Source organism: Phalangium opilio, unplaced genomic scaffold, assembly GCF_054372755.1.
Source record: "Phalangium opilio isolate 3A_F unplaced genomic scaffold, DU_Popi_V2 ptg000011l_1, whole genome shotgun sequence".
NCBI classification, from domain to species: domain Eukaryota; kingdom Metazoa; phylum Arthropoda; class Arachnida; order Opiliones; family Phalangiidae; genus Phalangium; species Phalangium opilio.
Window position 1 is genome coordinate 5,567,838 of NW_028324147.1, and position 23,448 is coordinate 5,591,285.

The 23,448-nt window shown below is 35.3% G+C and overlaps 1 protein-coding gene across 1 annotated transcript in view; it reads right to left on the reverse strand.

Annotated features, from left to right (window-relative positions):
* Positions 1–248: 248 nt before the first annotated feature.
* Positions 249–23,448, reverse strand: part of LOC149710061 (lysosomal cholesterol signaling protein-like) — a 138,553-nt gene continuing 115,353 nt past the window's right edge. Inside the window, exons 3-20 of the mRNA XM_089860756.1 lie at positions 8,427–8,751; positions 6,402–6,515; positions 6,211–6,302; positions 5,847–6,136; positions 5,444–5,775; positions 5,236–5,357; positions 5,013–5,172; positions 4,795–4,950; positions 4,614–4,697; positions 3,957–4,168; positions 3,781–3,886; positions 3,492–3,699; positions 2,841–2,895; positions 2,563–2,734; positions 2,400–2,495; positions 1,703–1,767; positions 1,082–1,225; positions 249–665 (exon numbers count right to left, since the gene is read on the reverse strand). Coding sequence (XP_089716882.1) covers positions 443–665; positions 1,082–1,225; positions 1,703–1,767; positions 2,400–2,495; positions 2,563–2,734; positions 2,841–2,895; positions 3,492–3,699; positions 3,781–3,886; positions 3,957–4,168; positions 4,614–4,697; positions 4,795–4,950; positions 5,013–5,172; positions 5,236–5,357; positions 5,444–5,775; positions 5,847–6,136; positions 6,211–6,302; positions 6,402–6,452 — 2,568 coding nt within the window. The 5' untranslated portion in view covers positions 6,453–6,515; positions 8,427–8,751 and the 3' untranslated portion in view covers positions 249–442. The remainder of the gene's footprint in view (positions 666–1,081; positions 1,226–1,702; positions 1,768–2,399; positions 2,496–2,562; positions 2,735–2,840; positions 2,896–3,491; positions 3,700–3,780; positions 3,887–3,956; positions 4,169–4,613; positions 4,698–4,794; positions 4,951–5,012; positions 5,173–5,235; positions 5,358–5,443; positions 5,776–5,846; positions 6,137–6,210; positions 6,303–6,401; positions 6,516–8,426; positions 8,752–23,448) is intronic.

Genomic DNA, 23,448 nt, shown 5'->3' on the forward strand with positions numbered 1-23,448 from the left:
AAACAAGGACTGTCTATTTATACACTCTAGAACTACTATAATATTTCTCTATGGGACCGGCGGGCAGCGGTTGCTTACAGCTCTTCATCACCATAGCAACTCATTGTCACGTGATATGTGATAAGCCCAGTTCCGGTTCAGTTCAGATTTCAGAGTTAAAGAAGAACCTCCGATCTTGGCGCGAACTTAGAAAAATCTTAAATAACGTGTTGTGCCATTTCGATAGGCCGTCGCAAGAAAGAGTCTAATTTAAAACAAGGACTGTTTATTTATACACAAAAATAAACTTAAAACGTACAAAATAAAATTAAATTTAATTTTTAGTTTCTTTGGCATTAAAATACATTCTTTCTTTAAAGAACTTTATCATTTCACCGGGTTTGAAGTACCTCCCCTTCCCCACCCCCGTCCAATTAGGGTGGCCAATATTATATTAAATAAGTTAAAAACGGCCCAATTCTGTATTTAGGGTGTAAAAATAATGCCCATCTTGAAAATGAGACGGCTTCTGCTTTATTTTTCCAGCCGCTTCGATTATTTTTCCTCGTAAGAGTTGATTCCCTTGTTTGGTTGCTTCTTTTCGACTTCGACTTAAGCCTTGGTCCAATAACCAATCAACCATTTCCCATCCCCAAAAGACAGACTCGTGCTTCGTCTTCTTCCATCTTAATTTCGAAGATTATTAAAGAAGATAATTGAAAAGGAAAATGATTTAATATCATTATTATTATGAAAGATAAGTTGGAAATATTATTGATTAAAGCTGACTGGCTGGTTATTAAGCCTTGGTCAAGAAAAATATCGGAACAGTACAAAGCTCACCGTAATTATAGAAGATTAACTTGTATAATTTAATGATTACGGAAAATTATATAGGTTAGTTAAGAGACAAAGTGGTAGAAAAACATTTCATGCTTAAATTAATTGTTAATTTGTGTAAATTTGTATCGCAAATCGTCAAAAATTCACCGAGACGTTTCTTCGCTATTCAGGCATTAGGTGTTACAGTTTAGAAAAGCAAGTAGTGTTAAGAGAGTTAGTTTATATTAGTTAATTTGAAAATTAATACTTTAACACTCACACTTTGTCTCTTGGTAAGGTCTCCAAACATTTCTGATAGTGATATATCATGAACTGAAAACATACGTATTGTGTTTCTTCATCTAACTCTTCCAAAGGTGACATAACCGGATCTTTTCTTCGATTTCTTCGGATTTTTTCGACACTAAATTTTGATTCAATAAATTGTTAATCGCTAAGCCTAATCCACCTTATTCCCTTTCGCCGGAAGTTAGGCTTAGATCGGCATTCATGGGGGGTGAGTAACGGGAAGAAATTGGTCTGTCGTCCGCTACAGTACATATTTTTGGCTTATGTAGCAGACGACAGACGAATTTCTTCCCGTTACTCACCCCCATGAATCCCGAGCTAAGCCTAACTTCTGGCGAAAGGGAATAAAGTGATAAATTGTTAATCACTAAGCCTAATCCACCTTATTCCCTTTCGCCGGAAGTTAGGCTTAGATCGGGATTTATGGGGGGTGAGTAACGGGAAGAAATTGGTCTGTCGTCCGCTACAGTACATATTTTTGGCTTATGTAGCAGACGACACACGAATTTCTTCCCGTTACTCACCCCCCATGAATCCCGAGCTAAGCCTAACTTCCGGCGAAAGGGAATAAGGTGGAAATTGGCATACTTACAAATTTACAATAGGAACTACAACCACATTAACATCACGACCAAAAATGCATAAACAGAATAACGCCTAAAAATAGATAATTTTGAATTATTAATATTTTGATAAATAAGCCTATAATGCCTAAGTATGGGTCTGCCGTGAGGGGTTATTATTAACGCGAAAACAAACTGGAACAGAGCGTAAAAAAGGGGGTAGGAAACCCTCAGTATCGGGAGGGTCATACAAGGCGCACTCTCACAATACAAAAAGTATGATAGGCTTATGAAAATACTTAGAAATTGGGCTTAAACATACCTGGCCGATAAATAAGCCTATAATGCCTAAGTATGGGTCTGCCGTAAGGGGTTATTATTAACGCGAACACAAACCGGAACGGAGCGTAAAAAAGGGGGTAGGCAACCCTCAGTATCGGGGAGGTTATACAAGGCACAGTCTCACGATACAAAAAGTATGATAGGCTTATGAAAATACTTAGAAATTGGGCTTAAACATACCTGGCCGATAAATAAGCCTATAATGCCTAAGTATGGGTCTGCCGTAAGGGGTTATTATTAACGCGAAAACAAACTGGAACGGAGCGTAAAAAAAGGGGGTGGGCAACCCTCAGTATCGGGAGGGTCATACAAGGCACAGTCTCACGATACAAAAAATATGATAGGCTTATGAAAATACTTATTAGAAATTGGGCTTAAACATACCTGGCCATAGTTAAGAATTACATCTAAAAATTCTAGAGCGACAAAAATTCCACTTTGTCTATCGGATAAAACTTTCCAAATTGATGTTGTTAATCCCTGATTATTAAATCAAATCGGCTCATTAGAATTAGTTTAATACGATATTAAATCTTTATTAACTTACCACCATCATGGATATTGATAAAATAATTAAAAGTGTCGCGTGTCGAAGAAACTGCATTTCTTTAATTTCAACTTTCGTTGTATCTTTGTATTCGCCAGAATCGCTAGTACTTTGACAATCCGAAATCAAAGCTCTCTTGCTAATCGATTTTTCCTTCAGATGTTTAGGGTTTCTAAATTAACAAAAGATAAAATACAATTAAAAAACAATAAATCTTAAACTTAACCTAAAAAAACAATAAATCTATTCATAGAAACATGAATAAAGCCAATAAACACCTTTTAGGTATAGAAGGGTTATCGTGATCTTCAATTTTGATTTCGCAAGTTGGTTCTGAAATTACATATTAAAAAATTTCATTACAATATTAGTAATTCAATAGATATTGCGCGGGAAAGTGCTGCCAGTCATTTGCGAGTGAGTGCAATAGAGTAGTGGCACTCCATGTTAACTACCCATAGAGTTTAATACAGTAAAAGGCAAGTAGGTGCCTTTACTCTATTCAACCGCTGTAGTTCTGTACGATTCAAAACATTCAGTTCCAAACCATAAGTTCATAAGGTATGTTAAATAATACGTTTGTCACTGGTTACAAACTGGAGCTTGTCATGAAGTGACGTAGGTCATAGATTCGAGGTAAAGCGAAGACAAGGCGCCTGGTGAGGCGCTGTCAAAGGCTTAGTATGTACAGACTAAATAGGAAGATGGACTGCAATTTAACCGAGTGTAGGACTTCAATTCTCGCTTGTCGTTCTCGAACTAGCTCGAGCTGTAAGTCTCTAGCATTACGAAGTATCATACTTATGGAACATCTTGTAAACTAATGTCCAAAGCGCATGCGCAGTTAAAGTTACGAAATGGGGGGATGAAATTTCTCGAGCCCTTTTAATGTATGCACACTACATATAGGCAAAAAGAATGAAACATACCTATAGCTTTAACGGGCCAATTAGCAGCCTCGATGTCTTGAACAGTAGCATTGACTAGACCTTTATCACCAATTTCTTCGTTGACAATATCACTGGAGTTATCGGTATTTAAGGTAACTTCTAAGCCACCGTAAATTCGGAAGAACACAACTAAACACCCCACAGTTGTAACCAGACAAAATGATAGAATTACCACAGCCATACACGCCTGAAAAAGAAGGTAATTAATTTAATTGGTAATTAAAAAGATCGTTCATGGTAACTTAAAACTTCAGAAAAAGATAGTTACTTCATTTTCTCCGAATAAAAACGAAGGCACCGCTTCGTGGCCGTATGCAATTACTTCCGTAAACTGCGTTGTTACAACCAAACAAACGACGGTAATTATGGGTAATCTGTTAATTACTTTAATTTTAATAACTAATTGTTTGAAGGGCGGGGAATAAAACATAATTTCAAACTTACACGAGACCCAAAATGAGAAGATATGGTGTATATTTTTCGTTTACGCATTGGTTTTGAACATTTAAACAAAGGGAAATAGCGATGACCGCTGTCCAAAACCTAGACGCCATTTGACCGCCCGTTATTGTAAATATTTCAAAATATAATCGCCAGCCTTCCGACGAATCAGCGCCGTTCCACGCCCACAAAAATAGACCTATAGACATTAAGGCCTAAAAACGAACAATAAAGAAACGCGCTGATTGGATAAAAGTTTCAAACTAAATGATAAATGTTTTCAAACTTTTGGGTAAACCTTTCAAAAACTAAATGTTTCCAAACTTCAATTTTGAAAATTTTAAAAACAAAGAAAGAAAAAAAAAATCGGATTTTCAATAAATAAAAAATATTTATTTTTATTGAGATATTGATTATGATCGAATTTTCCAAATTTACTAATTTTTTTTAGTAAAATAAAGTGAACTTAAATATCTAATACTCTCATAAGTTTATGTTCCATAAGTATAACTGTCACTACGTGCCTTGAGAGCACCTCACACTACGAATCTATGACGTTTCACCTACGTCACTCCAAGACTAAATTAAAATCTCAGTAACCAAAGTGATACTTACGGAACATACCTTATAAATAAATGCAATTAACTTTAATTAGCGTACCTGTGACGCAATTAGAGCCAATGTAATGGAATGAGGTGCCTTCCTCCAACGTCCTCTCATAATAAATAGAAAAGCGATCCATATCTGAGCGAAACACAAGTTAAAAGCAAGCATGAATTACAAGTTTACAACACACCCACGTGACCCATGAAAAATTAATAAATTGTCTTTGGTAACTCACGCAAGATACGATGCTTAGTGTTGACAAACACCAAATAGTCTGCCTAATTTGAACCAAGTACGCCAAAACATCGTAGGCTTGAACGGCTAACATCCTGGCCGAAACGTACATAATTGGACCAGACAGGAATGTGCACATTACCAAAGTTGTGGCCAACTAATAAACGAAGTTGTTAAAATAAAAGTTACATAATTTGATAAGAATTAAGATAAATTCACCATTTCAGTTGGCATCCCGAATTGCGAGGCATACAACAAGACTACGGGTGCCGTTGGAACTGTTCCATATAGGAACCCATAATCAGCTAAGTCGTTACTGTCCTCCGCTCCATTACAAAACAACTGGACAGTGCCTCTGGTCAACAGAGGTGACAATAGCCTGAAATTTTTAACAATAATTATAGCAAATTCAAAAGGTTATCCAAATTTTAGTGTTAATTACATTTTTATTGCTAAAAGAATCCCAGGTATTAAGAAATTTGTGGCGGACAGAGACAAACTTGCACCAGCTACTTGGAACCCCAACAGAAACAAGACAGAGCCTTGAAAGGTCGACGCAAATATCTGAAGAAGTTTAATTTTTTTCTTTTACAAATTTAATAAATGATTTTGAAAAGGGGCGGGACTTAAGTAAATAGGCGTGTTCTAACCTTAGAAACTCCCTTTATGGTTGTAGGAAGTTCACCTTGAAACGAGAGGTTAGCAATGACACCCAACACCGTCATAAAAACGTTGGGATTCGTTAAAACTCGTCGTAAAACGTGAAGATAAGGTAAGATGATGTATTTCAGGCGGTCAAATCTTAAGCATAAAGGGGTGGTACGTCTAGACGTCATTGGACCTTCGTCAGCCCGATCTTTGGTCGCCTTCTCAATTTCAATTAGGAAGAAACCGATTGGATTTAGAACCACCAATGAGATCAACCCAATGACGTACATGTATCCAGGGTACGCGGGATGTCGCTCTTCGTAAACAGATTGTACTGAAAAGTGCCAAAGATTAATTAGGCTAATTGAAAAAAATCAAATATGTTCATAATTTCAAAGTTCTTACAAATGGGGTACGCCAGTCCAAAATCATTAACGTGCGTACAAAAGATTGAGTATATTGCTATAGAAGCCAAGTTAATTGGTCGAACAATGAACGCTATTGCTACAGCCACGCCTACAAAAACTAGGAATTTCCCAAATGTGATACCGCCCACAAATGCCCAATTAACACCGGTCAAGTTCAGAGTCGCTAAATTCAGGAACAATAACGAAGGTAGAGCGAAATTGGTCGAGAAGAAATTTAAACCAATCATCTCTGGTTTAGATAACACTTTGAAACGGCCGCACAAGTACCTGATTGGATGAATAAATAAATAGTGTCAGAGGCGTTCCCAAGGGGGGCGGAGCTTAAATAGAGTTACGCCTACCCGCAAAATATGATCGTAAAACATTCAACCAAAGTTGGTAATAATTCGTCAAACGCATGGTCAGTCGTGTGTCCCGACTCATTCTTTAAACTCTATTAAGTATCAAATTAGTTTTACATTAATTAAAATCTTTTAGTGTTGAAATATTAAAAAAACTTCATATTTTAGGACAAAGGCAATAAATTAAATACCGTGTTTACTGAAACGTAATTCGTTATGTTAATCATGTCAGTTATATTCATTTCGTTACCCGGTTTTTTTTAGAATTATACTTCAGCACCAGTGTTGGTGGTCATTTGCAATTTCTTAAATGATAAAAAGTTAAAACAGATTAATTAATAAATTTTTTATAACACTTGACTATAATTTCTTAGTCATTAGTAAGTTAGTACGTTTAATCGCGTGTTGCAAGCTAGTATTACCAGAAGGGGATAATGGAAGAAGGATGACACTATGTACGCTCTTAATACTTTAGTTACGTAACAGGATTCTTCCCAGGCTTATGCCTCTTTTTGTTTGTTCTCCCGCTCATCAAACTTCAGATGGGTATCGCACCGTGGGGTGAATTCTATAACTGTTTGGTATTTACTAAATCCTCAGCAATCAACCTGCACAAACCTTGATTGTCTTGACGTGGGACAAAAATTCACAAGCGCAAGCGCCTTAGCAAATAGTTAAGCAGGGCTAATAGAGTAATGATAAGGGGTTAACTATTTATCGCGTATGTGATTCGGTTTAGTAACCTTGCTATAATAAATGCTAAGGGATGTTGGGAAGAATCATGTTAAAAATACCCCGCTTTGTGGTAGGTACACTTCTCTCGAAGAGAAGTATTATATACTTCAGATATTATTAACAGACAAATAAATCAAACTTCAGTGTCGGACATTTAGTGACATTCGAAATTTGAAACTCTTTTTTTTTCGTAACGGTGAAGTTGTCGAGTTGACATTATGACGACAATAAATCTAATAGTTCACTAATCACCTATTTTTATCTGCAATGACTTCCCAAACACATTTACGATTTTTTCAAGTTTCCGCTATAATAAGTTAATCCCTAAAGCATTTTTCAACTCTTGAATGAATTGTCATCAACATCCTCGCGTTAGTGCGGCGTTACCAACCTTCAAATACTTCTACCAAACTTAGACTTAAAATTGAATTGCGTATGATATATTTATTATTGTAATATTATATTTATATTTTTTATACTAAGAACCAATTGCTATGTACACACAAGAACGCTGAATGATTGAGTAGTTCATCTTTAGTTTTAAATTAACAAAACTATATTTTTATAGTCTGGTAGGATTGCAAAATCATGACCTTGCGCTAGAACTCGGGCGGAAAATAATGATAAGCTCTTTATATTAAATTTATATAATATAATTAATATAGAATAGATAAGGATAATAAAAAATTAATTAATTAAATGAAAGTGGATTAAAATAGTTAAATAATTAAAATAATTAAATGAAATTAGATAAGTGAATTCGTAAAATAGCTATCATAAATTTGAAGAACAGCTTAAATAAAGTGAATTCGTAAAATAGGTATCATAAATTTGAAGAACAGCTAAAATAAAGTGAATTCGTAAAATAGTTATAAATTTGAAGAACAGCTAAAATAAAGTGAATTCGTAAAATAGTTATAAATTTGAAGAACAGCTAAAATAAAGTGAATTCGTAAAATATCTAAAATAAATTCGAAGAATAGCTAAAATAAAGTCCTAAAACCGCTAAAATAAATTCGTAAAACCGCTAAAATGAAGTAAATTCGTAAAATAGTTAATTAAAGTAAATTCATAGGAGAGTAGATTGCTATCATAATTAAAAAAAATTAATCAGTCATTAATATCTCGAGTAAATTCGTGTTAAATTTCACTTAACAAACAAAATTCATAAATTATCTGATAAAAATTTATCCACTAATCTAATTTGAATTTAGATAAATTATATTTTCCGCTTCGTTCGACCTTCTCAATCTGATAAACATGAACTGGTGCATAAATTAAAATTAAAACCGAAAACTTCTAAGGAACAAGGACGACACTAAACTTAACAATAGCTTTAAATGAAATTTACATTAATCAGCTTAAAATACGTAGCGCAGCGTAATAATTTCTCTAAATTCTAAAAAAAAACTTTAAATCAAATGTAACATAAACCACCGAAAGCAAGCAAATAAAAAATAAATAAAACAAATTCCACTTACTTTTTAATACCGTTGACTTTGAAAATTCAGCGTGTGAAATTTATCAGTCTAGTCCGGACGATGTCCAAGAGATAATAAACGCACAATTCTATCTGAAGGCTGCTTTTAATCCTTTCTCTTTTGAGTCAGTCTCTTCCGCGCTGGACTGAAATGTACTGATCTACGCAAGCACACTTGTGAGAGCGTGCCGAGCAGCCGAGGAGGAATTGGATGTCGTGATGGGAAGAGAAACTGCGCAGGCGCTACTATCCCATTCTTCAAGAAAAGATGATCAAAAAGACCTTCGCGCCGAACGTTTAGCTCCCTGTCTACGAGAACGTCCTGGCTGTAATGTAATAAAGAAACAAATTATATATATAAAATTGAAAATGGAGTTTTTAATTTATGAGCAGCGTATAAATTACATATTTTCTCCAGTCTTAGCACATTGTTATTACCACGAAATGTAGAGAGATACTAACAAATAAAATACAGGTGTTTCTGATAAGTATGCCATAAATTAATTAACAGATGCGTTTGTTCTTTGGGTCAAACCAAGAAGTGATATCTAGTTTATTAGGGAGAAGGTATAAATTCGCCTCATTTCCAGCTTTATCTCCAGTCCAAACGTAACGTAGGTCCGAAGTTAATTCCCACTGCCTCTAAATTACAACCAGCCAGCATCTCATTGGTTCTTGAAAACTCACGTCAGCGCGACGCGAATGATGAAAATTACAGTCATATTTTCCGACTGAGTAGAGGCGAAATTGCCCGGGGCCTCCTTTTACGCGACCCTCTTGTATTTTGAAAGGGGGACTGGGACTATGGCGCGCCGCGAATACTTAGGCATCTTAGACCTTCTCCCTAATAAACTAGATATCACTTCTTGGTCAAACTGAGTCAAAGAACATGGATGGGGTCTACAACTATTAGTTATGGGGATATGGCTACCAAACATTGCTTGGCCCCTAAAATAAGCCCTGAAATAGTCGTGTGCACACATGTAGAGTGTTTATCTTCAATAGTTTTCAATCTAATTGAACCTTTATCTATTATTTTATTGATCCCAAGGCATTCCGGAAAATCTCATTCTAAAATTAATTAATATGGAAATTCAGGAGGTCACCTACCAATGTGCTAAGATGGTAGTAATATAGATCAAAGCTAAGATTCCCTTATCGTTAAATAAAAATAATGTCAGAAGATCATGGAAGGAAATAAACTTTAATGGAGGATTAATTTTAATCATACTTTAATTGGTTAATGGCAGGGATAGATTTAATTTTAGAAGTAGGAATGGAGAACGGTTAGTATTTACTTCAGTCCGACTCATAGCTCAGTATAGATCCCTCCCTCCAACACGTAACGAAAAGTTTAAATTATCTTATTGGCTCACTTAAACTACGTTTTGATGACGTTGCTGACGGGGACGGCGAAAAATACGTAATTCCTTCTCACCTCTGTCGCTATGACCCGCCTCTTCTTTCTTACCCCTCCGTCCCGTGGAAGGGGGTCCGGGACTTTGACGCGCGCCCAGATTACTCTATTCTCCATTCCTACTTCTAAAATTAAATCTATCCCTGTTGATGGGAAGTATATTTAATGAAATAACTTCGAGGTGTGGGCTTCTAGAATCTTCCAGAAATTCAATAAGGCACCGGGGTTGTTGTGAGAGCGTACTGCGTAGAGGGGAACTAAAGGATTATAAGACAATTTTTATAAAAATTCTTACCCAAGTTGATTAAATAAGGAATTTGTTTTATCAAAAGGAGTGAAGGATGCGAATTAAAAAAAGATATAAAAATAAAAATACGGTTATGTAACTTTATGATATTTTAATTGGCTTGGGGTTAATTAAAGTAAGATTAATTGGATAAAAATTAGAAGATAGAAATTTATCAGAAAATTTAAGTTTCATGGAGCACAGCCAAAAATTTAAATTCCTTGGACAAAAAAATTCAGAGGAACTTAATTAAAAATTTATATTTAAAATGTTCTGAGCAAACTCCGTAATTTCGCTGTCTAATCAAATGTTATCTCGATAAAAGAGCTAAATTTTGAAAATTCGGTAAAAACTTCGACTAAGTCAATAATATAGGATATTATAGGACCTTCATGAAATTATAGGATAATTTATTACAGGTTTATAAATATAGGATTTCATAGGGATTATTATAAGACCGCTGGGCTACCTGAAGTTTAAATCTATCTCCATAATCCCTTCGCCTACGACGCTGAAACTAGTTTTGACTAAAACTTGATTTTAAGTACTAATTTTAATCGCCGATCCTGTCTTCAAAAAGAAAAAAATGACCAATAAAAAGTAGCTGTATTTGTTGTTATTAACTTTCAAGTATAAGTCGAGGATATTTTGCTAATTTTAAGACAAAAATAAATAAAAAAAATATATAGAAATTTGAAAACACTGTTTTTGTGTTGATTTCATTTAAAAGTACCTTCCCCGCCGTGTTTAATAAAAACTTGGGAAAACATACAAGTCAGTCAGTCATAAATTAAATATTAAGATACTTTTTTGGAATAATTTATGCTAATTAGGATAGATGGGAAAATGAAAAGTTGGAATAATGGATTTCGAAGGCTATAGAGCTTTGATGATCCCCTAAGATCTGCTCTAACTTACACCCACTCCTAAAGGGAATATAAAATGCCACGACTAAATAGTTTTTCGTTTTATTTGAAAAAGCGTTAAGCAATCTAGACCAAAGAGGGGTGTGGCTAGGGTGTTCTCGCTTTGAAAGTTTTCCTCTAAGCTTCCGGTGTGCGCGCGCATCTTTCTCTGCCCTCTTATTGGTTGAAATACGGTGTACCGGATATTAGGAGGAAAATATAACAAATAAATAAAAAGCTAGAACTCGAAAAATGAATTGCCAAAGCTGCTAGCTTCAACTCCTCCTCTTTATACCCTCATTGGCTAGATTACTGAAGCCTACTCTACGCGTTAGACATCTCATTGAAGCAGACGATGTTTCAGGCCTGGTTATGGCCAATTACAGTCCCCAGACAATATTACGTCATCATGATTAATTGATCGTGTCATCTTTAATATTGTAGACCACATAAGTGATTCCAATTAGAAATATTAATTATTTTATACGCTCCTTCGATTAAAATGGAAAACTTTGCAGTATTTTAATTTTTACAAAATTTAAACCGTTCATCACACCTTTAAGAACAAAAAGTGTCCAACCTTCAAAGGGATATCTTCCGCGCGTCTAGAATATACTTAAAAACTTCAATGTCAATGAGCTACACTCACTCGCGGGATATAAACGAGAGCTTCTTTTTTTCTACATCTAATTTTGATTTAGATGTCCCTGAATTATATTTTCAAATAAAACAGTAGCGAACTGACGACAGCAAGCAGGGTTGGTAATTTCAAATTAATCTCCAAATGTAGGGGGTCGAGTGACATTTCTGACTAGGTCTAGTATAATTTCGAATAGAGTTCAAATTGGGCCTTATTCCTATTCAGCGCCTCTTGCGGAGGATCTGGAAACTACTCCCATAGAGACTAGGTAACTAACGAAGGTTCACTACACAGTTCTAATATTGTTTTACTATATTTTCTCAAGAAGCGATATCTTGTTTACTGGGGAGAAGGTAAAAATTCGCCACATTTCCAGCTTTATCTCCCGTCCAAACGTATATAGTAGGTCCGGAGTTAATCCCCGCCGCCTCTAAATTTCAGCCAGCATCTCATTGGTTCTTGAAAACTCACGTCAGCGCGACGCGAATGACGAAAATTACTACGTATTTTCCGACTGAGGAGAGATGCGAAATAGCCCGGCCTCCTTTTACTCCCCCCTCGTATTTTGAAAGGGGGACTGGGACTATGGCGCGCGAATACTAAGGCATCTTATACCTTCTCCCTAGTAAACTAGATATCGCTGCTTGATTTTCTATAGTCGGGGTAGCCTTACCCTTACAACTACTTAAATGCAAAGTGGAATCCTAAGATGGCTCTTCGTACGTTGTCAAGTCGTAAATGGGTACTTATTCTTTCAGATCAAAATCACGTATTTATATAAATTTACATAATAGCTGGTTAAAATTAGGTTTCCATCTTCGCTAATGTATAGAATTCATAATTAAAGTCTTTCAAGCGTTGAACAATTTTGGCGCGGAAAGTACGTCAGAAGAATTTTAGCAACCAACGCCGTACTTAAAAATCCTACAAACAAGCTGGGCGATTTGAATTAAAATTTATAATATAACCTTGAACTTGCATTATTTCTGTCAATATGTTACTTCAGGGATACATACAGCTAATAAGAACCATTGTGTCCTCGTATATCCCGTGTTATTTTGTAAGCGGTTTTTGTGGGTCGGGCTTGAGAAGCTACTATCCGTCACACCTCATAATTCCGATGGCGTCTTTCTAACTGTGATTTCACTGGTTGGTAGCAACACGCGGTGCAACAGGCAGCGAGATAGATTATTGGTTAGGTAAAATTCGTCACACATAACGAATGATTAGTCTAGCTCTCTCAGCACAAAATCCACCTAGATACGTTGAGAAAATGGAAATGGGTACTCAATTATTCCTATAATAGCTGTATGCATTCCAGGTTTTATATAAGCCTTCAATTTGAATGGGTTGACGTAATTTTTTAAATACACTTCCTATAAAAACCTTGCTAATCGCAATAATAACCAAATTTGTTTAGAAAATAATGGTTTTATGGTTTTATCTAAATAACAATACAGCCTTTATTATTATCATCGTTGGTACCATGAGTAAATAAGGAAGCATTCCATACATAAATATTTAATATTAAATTGGCAGTTTAAATTATCTTTAACATATTTAATAGTCAAGACGTGGTATAGTTGCCATATTAGTTACAGTCACATGACTATGGCCAATAACTACTCCAGGAAATATTAAAGGTCCATTCAGACTGAGTTAATAAAATCTCACGTTTCTGTCTGTCGCGTCGGTCGGTTCGTTCATTTCCCTGTTCAGACGTCAGAGCAGACGACTTAAAACGAGTCGCTTATATGCTGATTTTTGAGCCAAGAATTTTGAATACTAAAAAAGCCGAATAGGGACTTGGCATTACTACGTCATGAAACGTCAGGCTACCTTCCACTAGTGCTAAAAAAATAAAAGGAGGAGGGGCTTATATAGCTTTCATTCTGTAAAAAAAAACATACCATAATGGCGCTGGGGGCGGAGTTAAGCCCAAATTGACAAGTCCCTATTAAAAATCACAAGTACCCTCAAGAATCCCTAAACATTTCATACAGCGTCTGCTAATACGTAACTCGCTCGATCATGCATCAGTAAGACATGATCGAGTAAGCTATGGCTAAAGAAAAGGCGCTAAGGAAGTGGTGCCATCTCGCGCACAGCCCGACAAAATTTAAAATTTTCAAACTAAACCCGCAAATGTGTTACGTAGTCGTTGACAAGTGTGTTTGAACAGTCCAATTAAGCGAGTAAAGCGACTTCGCCAACGTCAACGCAATATCTTAGTCTGCAATCTCAATGCGCCTTTTCATTACTACTTCAAAATATACTGCAGTTCCTGACACGCCCAACTACATAAACGCATTGTACATCTCTTTTTTCACCTAAAAATATTAACTCTTGCTAGAACGAACAGGCTGGCAACCACTCGACAACGGAAATTTCATGGTCAATGTTTTTTTTTCCGAACGTACGTACGTAATGAAAATTGTCTTTTCATTGAAAGAATATAATAAGTACTAGCTATAATGATTATAAAATAGATACTGTTCGCCTCGCCTTTCATCGAAGAGGAATACGTGCTGGTGTGTTTTGTTTTGTTGTTTTGAGGATGTTTAGCGACTCATAGCGAACTCGCAGCACCTCCTAAAGTCACGGACGGTGTGATACACAGAAAAACACTATGCTTATGTAATTCTACCATTTTTACGTAAAAAAAATATAGAAAAACAGTCATGATGTCTCCGCCAATTGTCTAAATATATTTTAACACAAATGTCATCAAAATCCAAATATTGAATAGCCGGAAATGAAGATTTTTTGGCGAAAGGGTTGATTGTATAAAATATAATCCGAGATTACAATGGGATATATATAAATAATGCAAGTATATTAATTAAAAATGTTATACTATGTACTATTTACTAATTTCTCTACATTATCGTTTTAATTTCCAATGAATAATTTAACCATAATTTTAATTGATAAAACTAGTTTTGGCCGATGTCGCAAATTAACTGATGCCGATATCGCAATTTTACTAGAACCATAAGTTTATAAGATATGTTCATTCCATAAGTTTGTCACTGGTTACAAACTGGAGCTTATCATGAAGTGAGGGAGGTAGGTCATAGATTCGAGGTAAAGCGACGTACGCCTGGTGAGGCGCTGTCGAAGGCTTAGTACAGACTAAATAAGGAGATGGGTGCAAAAGCGAGTGTAGTCTGCAATTCTTACTTGTCGTTCTCGAACTAGCTCGAGCTGTCTCTAGCATTACTAAGTATAGGTAGTGTCATGCTTACGGAACAATACTTATTAACTTATGCTGAAAACGATACCGATTTTAAGCAATTATTTAAAAACAAAGGAAAGAAGGTTTTGCTAGAGTCTAGCTATAATGCTCATAAGCAAACATATACTTGAAGTGCTAAAATATCTGTGGATTTATAATTATTTTAATTATAATATATTATTACTAATTATTAACAGCTTATACTTAAAAATAATAATCCATCATAATATTTATCTACTTTAAAAGGTTCGTTCTGGAAGGTTCTTGGTCTGACATATTAATCTTGGTTTAAAATCGCTTCTTATTTTTTTCAAATCGTCTGTAGCATAATTTATTCAAGAATACGAGTTATTATATAAGGAATACATACAGCTAATTGGAATAATAGTGCACCCATATATCACGTGTTAATTTCTGCGAGAGTTTTTGTGAGCCTCATAATTCTGATGGCGTCTTTCTAACTGTAATTTCATTGGTTGTTAGAAACGAGAGGGTGAGATAGGCTCGCAATGTGCAACGCGCAGCGAGAAAATACATTGAGAAAATGTCAACACAATGATTCCGATTAGCTGTATGTATTCCTAGTTATATAAATAAGTACTTTGCAACCTTTTAAGGGTTATATTTAACCATTTAATACCTGTTTCCATAGAACGTTTGGAAGTCTAAAACAAGACTGTAAACCCATTATAGCTGACAGAAAGAAGGGGGAGTTTTGTTATTAGTTTTTTAAAGTCAGGTATCCATTTATAAAGAAGATTTTTGAATTTTAATTTATTTTTTATTTTGTTTCATTTGCAGTTAAACTAATTGGATGTTCGTGAAATCTTCTTCAAACCGGAGTTTCAAACCCTCAACCTTTAAAGTGAGAGTGAAACCAGAGATAATAATGCAGGGATGTTTCTTTTATGTTCTTTGGATCAAACTGAATGGAAAGTGTTGAAAAACATGCATGGGGTCTACAATTATCATTTAGTTACGGAAATACTGGCTCTCCAAACATTGATTGCCCCTAAAACAAGTCCTGAAATAGTCATAACACATGTAAAATAATTGGCTTTACTTTTCCAGCGTAAGAACACTTCTACCCATTTAATAGTATATACACTTCTGCTAGATAAAGGTTCAATAACGTTTTTATAATGCTATCTTTCTATTTCATTTGATATATTTTCTCTTGTGAAAGGAAAATCCGTTATGCTTGGGGGGCAAACCCCCTTAAATCTTATGGCGAAATTTCAAGCCAGATGGTTGTAGTTCGTTTTAGTGAGAAATTTCGATATTCTTGTCTCGCATTTCATACAGACGAGTTATTTGAAGCGTGAGAAACAGTATACGTCACTTAGTGTCAAAAAATGGTGTAGATAAATAACAGACTTAAGTGATGTATTTTTTCCGATTTTCGCTCGAGTTTCTACGTAAAGATTTCGAATAGATTTCAATAGTTCTGAAATGTTTAGTCTGGTTTAGAAATGTAACGTGATTCCATGAACGTGAAACACACTTTAACAATGGTAAAGCATCTTCTCCTATTGACGTGTTCGCCGGAAATACGTCCACTGGTGACTTATTGTGTCGGAACTCGAAATCATGATAGCTGCCCACTGAGATCTCAATCTCTACCCGACCAAGGAAATCTATTGATGGCGCAACGGTTTGTCACTGACAATATCGATACTATAGTCTGCTACTACCAACTTTCTTACGCCGTCACACCCTCCTATCTTTTACCTCGGTTTTGGCAAAGTCGTCAGCTCATGCCATAAAATTTATAGTACAAATATTGACGTTAAGTTCCCGTAACTCCTCCCCTCTCAGTGTCACTCCAAGCCCCTACGACAGACCCATACTTACGCATTAAATGGTTATGGTTGTATAATGCATACTTATTTGTATGATCTTTTGGTTTAAACAAACTTTTTCACTGTTCCTTTAAAAATTGTCTTCAATTTACCTTTTTCTTTAAGTTTTAATTTATAAGATCGTTACGTATTTCGACACGACTTTTTAAAAAATATTTCTCGGTGCATCCATTATTATGCTATTTTCAAGGTTATTTAGGCTATTACTTTACACGGTCAAGGTAAATATTATATTTTGTTTATTTCAAGGGTTTATATAAGTTGAAAACAATGCTTTCTAAACAGTCAGTTTTAAGCATAATTAACGTAAATTGTAAAGGATTTGATGTTTTCTGAAAGTTTCTAGGAGAAAATATACTTATTAACCCTGCAAGTTTACCTCGAGTTTAATTAATGAACAAATTTAACTTAAGTGGATGGATGAAAAATGTGGTTTAAAGATGAGTTTAGATTTTTTTATACATATATAATTTAGTGAAAACAAAATATACAGGTAAGTAATTAAATATATTATCAGATCAATGAAACAATTGAAATGTTATTGAAACGAGTCAAGTAACTATAACTAACACCGAGTGACAGTATACAGGGTGTTTCTGATAAGTTTGCCATAAATTAAGGGAGATGTTTGTTCTATGAGCGATTTTGAGTCGAAAATGTTCAATGACATCTTGCCGGTCGAGCCACTGTTTTCGAGATATGATTTGATGAGTGTTTTAGGGATGACCCCTTAATTAAATTAGAAATCAATGTCTTAAATCAGTTCATTATTTAAATTTAAGGGGTCATTCGTAAAATACTATGTACAATCTTAACTCAAAAACAGTGTTCCTTGTGGCAAAATGGAGATAGAAGTTACATTTTCGACTCAAAATTGATCCCCCTTAAATTATGACAGACTTATCAGAAGAAACATCCTATATAAACTTGTTGATTTCAAAATATTTAAGTGTGTTTACAATTTAAGATGAAATTTAGGTTCTAAGATCTAGCAATGAACTAAAAAATAAATGTGTAAGTAGATTAATATAAAGGTGTTAGTAGTTTAATGAATTCGTTTCAAAGCTCAGGTAGTAATTATGAGAAGCGCGGTATCAGTTGATTTCAAAATATATCGTTGCATTTAACAGGTAAGATTAAATTCAGGTACCAAGATTTAGCAATGAAAAATTTCAAAAAAGGTAAAAATAGTTAAATGACATCGTTTCAAAGTTCAAGTACAGTAAATATTATGGGAAGCGCGTGGTATCGAGTTTGAATTTTTCTTTTTCTTTCGAAATTTTTGTACGTTATATAACAAGTCGTTTTTGATTTCCGTCCAAAGCCAATTAAGTCACGCAAACAAGAAGTTATTCAAATTGCCAAAGTTACTCGAGCGACGGACAAAAATGGAAAAACCGCGTTTCTTTAAAAGAATTTTCCTTCCGCGCTTATCTTTAGTTTTAATATAAATATTTACATTGTCAAGACGGGAACAAATCTTCATTTATCAATTATCTAACCATGCAGTTACTTCAGCTTCAATGTAATAAAAACCAGCCAGTTGTATAGACATTTATATAATGGTGTTACTCAATTCTCAATTGGCTTATCCCAATGCATCTCAACTCGAATAAAGAATTACGGCCACAACATTTTGTTTTACACCAATTGACATATAGGCCTACATGTTGTTTCTGATAAGTCTGCATGCATAAATTAAGGGGGATGTTCTTTGGGAAATCAATTTTGAGTCGAAACTGAAACTTCTATCTCCATTTTGCCCTAAGGGACACTGTTTTCGAGTTATGATTTGATGGGTGTTTTAGGGATGACCCCTTAATTAAATTATTAATTAATCATTGTCTTTCAGTTTCTTAATTAAATTTAAGGGGTCATCCGTAAAATATTATGCACAATCTTAACTCGATTTGAAACAGTGGCCCTTAGGACAAAATGTCATTGGATATTTTCGACTCAAAATGGCGGACCGAAAAGCAACAACATCAGGGAGCCCAGCCTAAATTTTAAATTCCTTATATGAAAAATATGAATTTATTTCCCGGAATTATAGGATTTTAAAGGAGAAAAATGTGTTTTTATAGAAAATATAGGATTAAAAATGCTTGTATATAATACTATTTGGCTTAAAACTATGTAGAAAATGTAAAAAATAACAAATTTGATTTTACTTTGAAAATTCAGAGGAACTTAATTAAAATATAAAGAATCCTGAGCAAACTCCGCAAATGTAATCTCGATAAAAGAGCTTAAATTTCGATAAATTTGATGCTAAACTACACGAAAGCTTCCCAAATTAAGTCAAAAATATAGGATATTCAAGGACCTTTCATGAAATTATAGGATAATATAGAACAGATTCAAAAATATAGGATTTTATAGAAATTATAGGACCGTATGGCTCCCTGCAACATTTTCACAAAGGGCTAATGGACAAAGCCGGGTTCCTCTGATGTTAGTTAAAGAGTTAGATTTCATTTAAATTCTCGTCATATTTCAAGGAGTATTGTTGGAGACCAGAGTTTATTTACTTAATGTACCATAGATGACGCACTTCATCTCCATTTTACGTCATACAGTAAGGTATTGGGTTCCAACTTCCAAGGCATCCCAGCCAGGCAACGGAATAAATTTATAAGGCAAGAAAAATGGGAGGAATTCAATAAGAATCAGGTAGGTGCCTCAGAATCATCCAAGAATGTCGGGAATTTACCAAAGTTCCCTAAATACTCTCAAACTATTTGATCGATTGGTTTCCCGCGTTTTCAAGTAACTCCCACGCCTTTCAATAGCCTTTCGCGCACTCCATCTAACGTCGGAGGATTCAGTAACTCGCCTATTTTAAGGTAAAATTAAGCCTTAGTTTAATATGAACGACTAAATCAAAATACCTTATGCCTAATTCCACTTTCTAAAGAATGAAGCTAAAAAGGAGAGGGAATTATATGTTTTTATGTAAGACCATCCAAGAGATGTCGAGAAAAGGTTACGACAAATTTATAGTTAATGTGGAGGGAAATTAAGTCACGTGTTCTAACTTCTAAGGTACTTCATGCCATTTCTAAAAGTAAATATACACGGCTTTTGCCATAATAAATAAAGGGGATGTGCTTTGGGTGCACGGTTTTGAGTCGAAAAGGTTCTATGACATTTTGCCTCCGGGCTACTGTTTCAAGTTATGGTTGGAATATTTTACGGGCAACCCCTTAATTAAATTACCATTATCTTTCAGTTTGTTAATTAAATTTAAGGGGTCATCCCTAAAACACTCAAATCATAATTCAAACACAGTGGCCCGGACTTCAAAATGGAGATAAAAGTTACATTTTCGATTCAAAATCGATCAAAGAACATTCCCCTTAATTTATGCCAGGGACTAAAAGGACTTGTCGGTGATCCCAAAGTGTGTGGTGTCCACAAGTGCCCTTAAATGCACCACCTATACAAACCTCAATTACTTCCCTAACTAGTCACTTAACAAAATCCTGATTAATCGTATCCTAGCCGAGGACTTCGGACCTAATTAACCTTGAAACCTCCAAGAGAAAAAAAAAAATAAAAAATAAACACCTAACTAATAATTGGCGACATCAGCGTTAACTCAATCTTTATATGATAAAGTTCTCGGACGATGAGTTTATCGTGTTAGGGTTTTTTGGTGCTACCAAGAAGTGATATCTAGTTTATTAGGGAGAAGGTCAAATTCGCCGCCACATTTCCAGCTTTATCTCCAGTGCAAACGTATAGTAGGTCCGGAGTTAATCCCCGCCTCTAAATTACAACCAGCATCTCATTGGTTCTTGAAAACTCACGTCAGCGCGACGCGAATGGTGAAAATTACGCGAATGACGTAAATAGACGTATTTTCCGACTGAGGAGAGGCGAAATAGCCCGGCCTCCTTTTACGACCCCCCTTGTATTTTGAAAGGGGGACTGGGACTATGGCGCGCGAATACTTAAGCATCTTACACCTTCTCCCTAATAAACTAGATATCACTTCTTGGTGCTACGCGCCTTTTTAAAATCTGTTGAACAATTATTCTGAACATCTTTTAAGAAGCGGTAATGGGCGAGGGCGTTTAACGAAAAAATTACCGTCGAAAATAATTCCAAAATGAATAAAAATTCAAGCGAAAGTCCTGTTATACCGTCATGGAGATGACATTTACAAAATTTTGGCCAGTTTTTTTTTAATGTCGGGAAATGCTTTGTAAACCTCAACTCAAACCGGATGAGTTTCAAAATTCATCAAAAGACATTTAACACGATTTTAGATAAGGATCATGAGATAATTTCTTTCAAATATCAACTACTTTTAAAGGAAAGGTTCAGCCAACATAACATTATACCAGGGTTAGATTTAATTTAAAAGTTCAGCCAACATAACATTATACCAGGGTTAGATTTAATTTAAAAGTAGGAATGGAGAACGGTTAGCATTTACTTCAGTCCAACTCATAGCCCAGTATAGAGCCCCTCCCTCCAACACGTAACGAAAAGTTTAAATTATCTTATTGGCTGACTTAAACTACGTCTTGATGACGTCGCTGACGGGGACGGCGAAATATACGTAGTTCTTCTTTTTTACCTCTGTCGCTATGACCCGCCTCTTCATTTATACCCCCCGTCCCGTGGAAGGGGGTCCGGGACTTTGACGTGCACCCAGATTACTCTGTTCACCATTCCTACTTCTAAAATTAAATCTATCCCTGGTATAATATTATGTTACCTTAACTTTTCCTTTAATTGAGAGCGGGGAAAACATACATTTGAACTTAACCCAGTAATTAGAACCTGACTAGACTGACAAGAGAAAAAATATAATAATTTCCCGCGATGCTAATATCAAAGTTTAAACATTTCTTTTAAATGCGTACTTTGAAGTAATACTCAACAGTGATTAAGATGTTTATTATTTTTACCAAGTTGGATTATATTTTCAAAATTATAAGTTTATTATCGAAAGTCTCTATCCAGTATACCAGGAATTACTAAATAAAGTTTGCTAGATGATAATACTATATATACTATTCGTTTACGGCTAATACAGTCAATTGACGGCCAACAACAAACACCATTAGAATATGTTGTTACTTTTTGAACAAAGAAGGTTTTTCACAATTCTGCCTACCATTTTGAAAGATGGTGGCGGTAAATCTAATCCCAAAAGACAAAACACCGTCTATAGGATGTAACGAACCAGTGTACTAAATATAAGTGAAATCGGTTGACAAGCGCAGAAGATATTCATAAAGAAGGTTTTTTGACATTTCTAACCACCATTTTACAAGATGGCCACAGATTTAAAAAATCTTTCATAGTGAGTGCTACTACTTAAGAGTAACATCTCTGCAAATATTCATCCTTCTAAGTAAAGGGGTTGGAACTGGGCGTTGATTACCACTCAGTCAATCAGGAGTTTCGCTTTTTCTTTACATTTTTGACCGCCATTTTACAAGATGACGGCGGATTGTAAAAATATCTCTTATTGCATGCCTACTACTTAAGAGTAACGTCCCTGCAAATATTCATCCTTCTAGGTAAAGCGGTTTGGAATGGGCGTTGATTATCATTCATTCATTCATTCAGACAGTCCAGACCTTTGTTTACTTAGGCTTATGACTTCATTAAACTGTGTATCGCCTTAGGGTTTATTTTCATATAAGGAATTATTTATTTCAATTTAAATTACGTCTGCAATTTTAAAATTTAAATATTTTTAAAGTTGTTTCCGATGTTCCAGTCTACGGGAATGAATTATAAATGTTCGCCTTTTCGGAGAATTTAGACAGTTACCAAGAATACGTTTTTTGAAATAAGTTTGAAGACTTATTAGGAATGGCAAAGCCTACCTAGAAATGGAACCTTTCGATCAAAGACTAGCAGAAGTAAGATAAGGGACCAGAAGTACTGAGCTAACCAAATTCTTCACTTGGCGAAAGTGAATATTCTTGATAACACACCAACGGTTGGCCCTCTGGTAGTGGTTTCTGAATTTTCCCTTCAAAACGTGAGACGCTCGCAGCGGTAGACGGTCGAACTAGATTCAAGCACCCGCGTCCGTGTTCCGCGGCTTTTGGATGAGGGGAAGGGGGTAGGAAATTATTTGGAACTCGACCAATTTTTGTCTCTCTAGTGTAGGCGCGATGAAAGCGGCATAAAATCCTCAAATTTGTTCACTAGTGCCAGGATCTATTACCAATGCTAGCTAGAGCACTTTACTTCTAGTCCATTATCTTACTTCTGCGACTAGCAAAGGGTTAACCAGCAGAACCCTTTATAGAAATTGGAAACTGTTATTCTTAATCTACCAGCTCGTTCGCCTACAAGAGTTCGGCTTTTCCAGGGATCAATAATAGAATGAGAACGGGTATAAAAAATAAAGGTATCAAGTTTCTCATTCGAAGAAAAGGTTGGTTGCGATGGTTTCCCCCAAAGTTCGTGGTAAACTATCATTTCCCATCTAGCACCTTTCTATTTCCGCGGGCAGATTTTAAATTAAGGCTTGGTCGTCGGAAAAAAGAACAGTTTTAAGTGAGGATGAAGTAAAACTTTCTTATAGATAAACGGGAGTTAGGTCATACTTGGTATTCGTGATTAGTAAACACGGATTACATGCATTAATCATGTTTGCGAAGATCAATACCGCGCTTTGCATCTAAGCATGAGGACTTT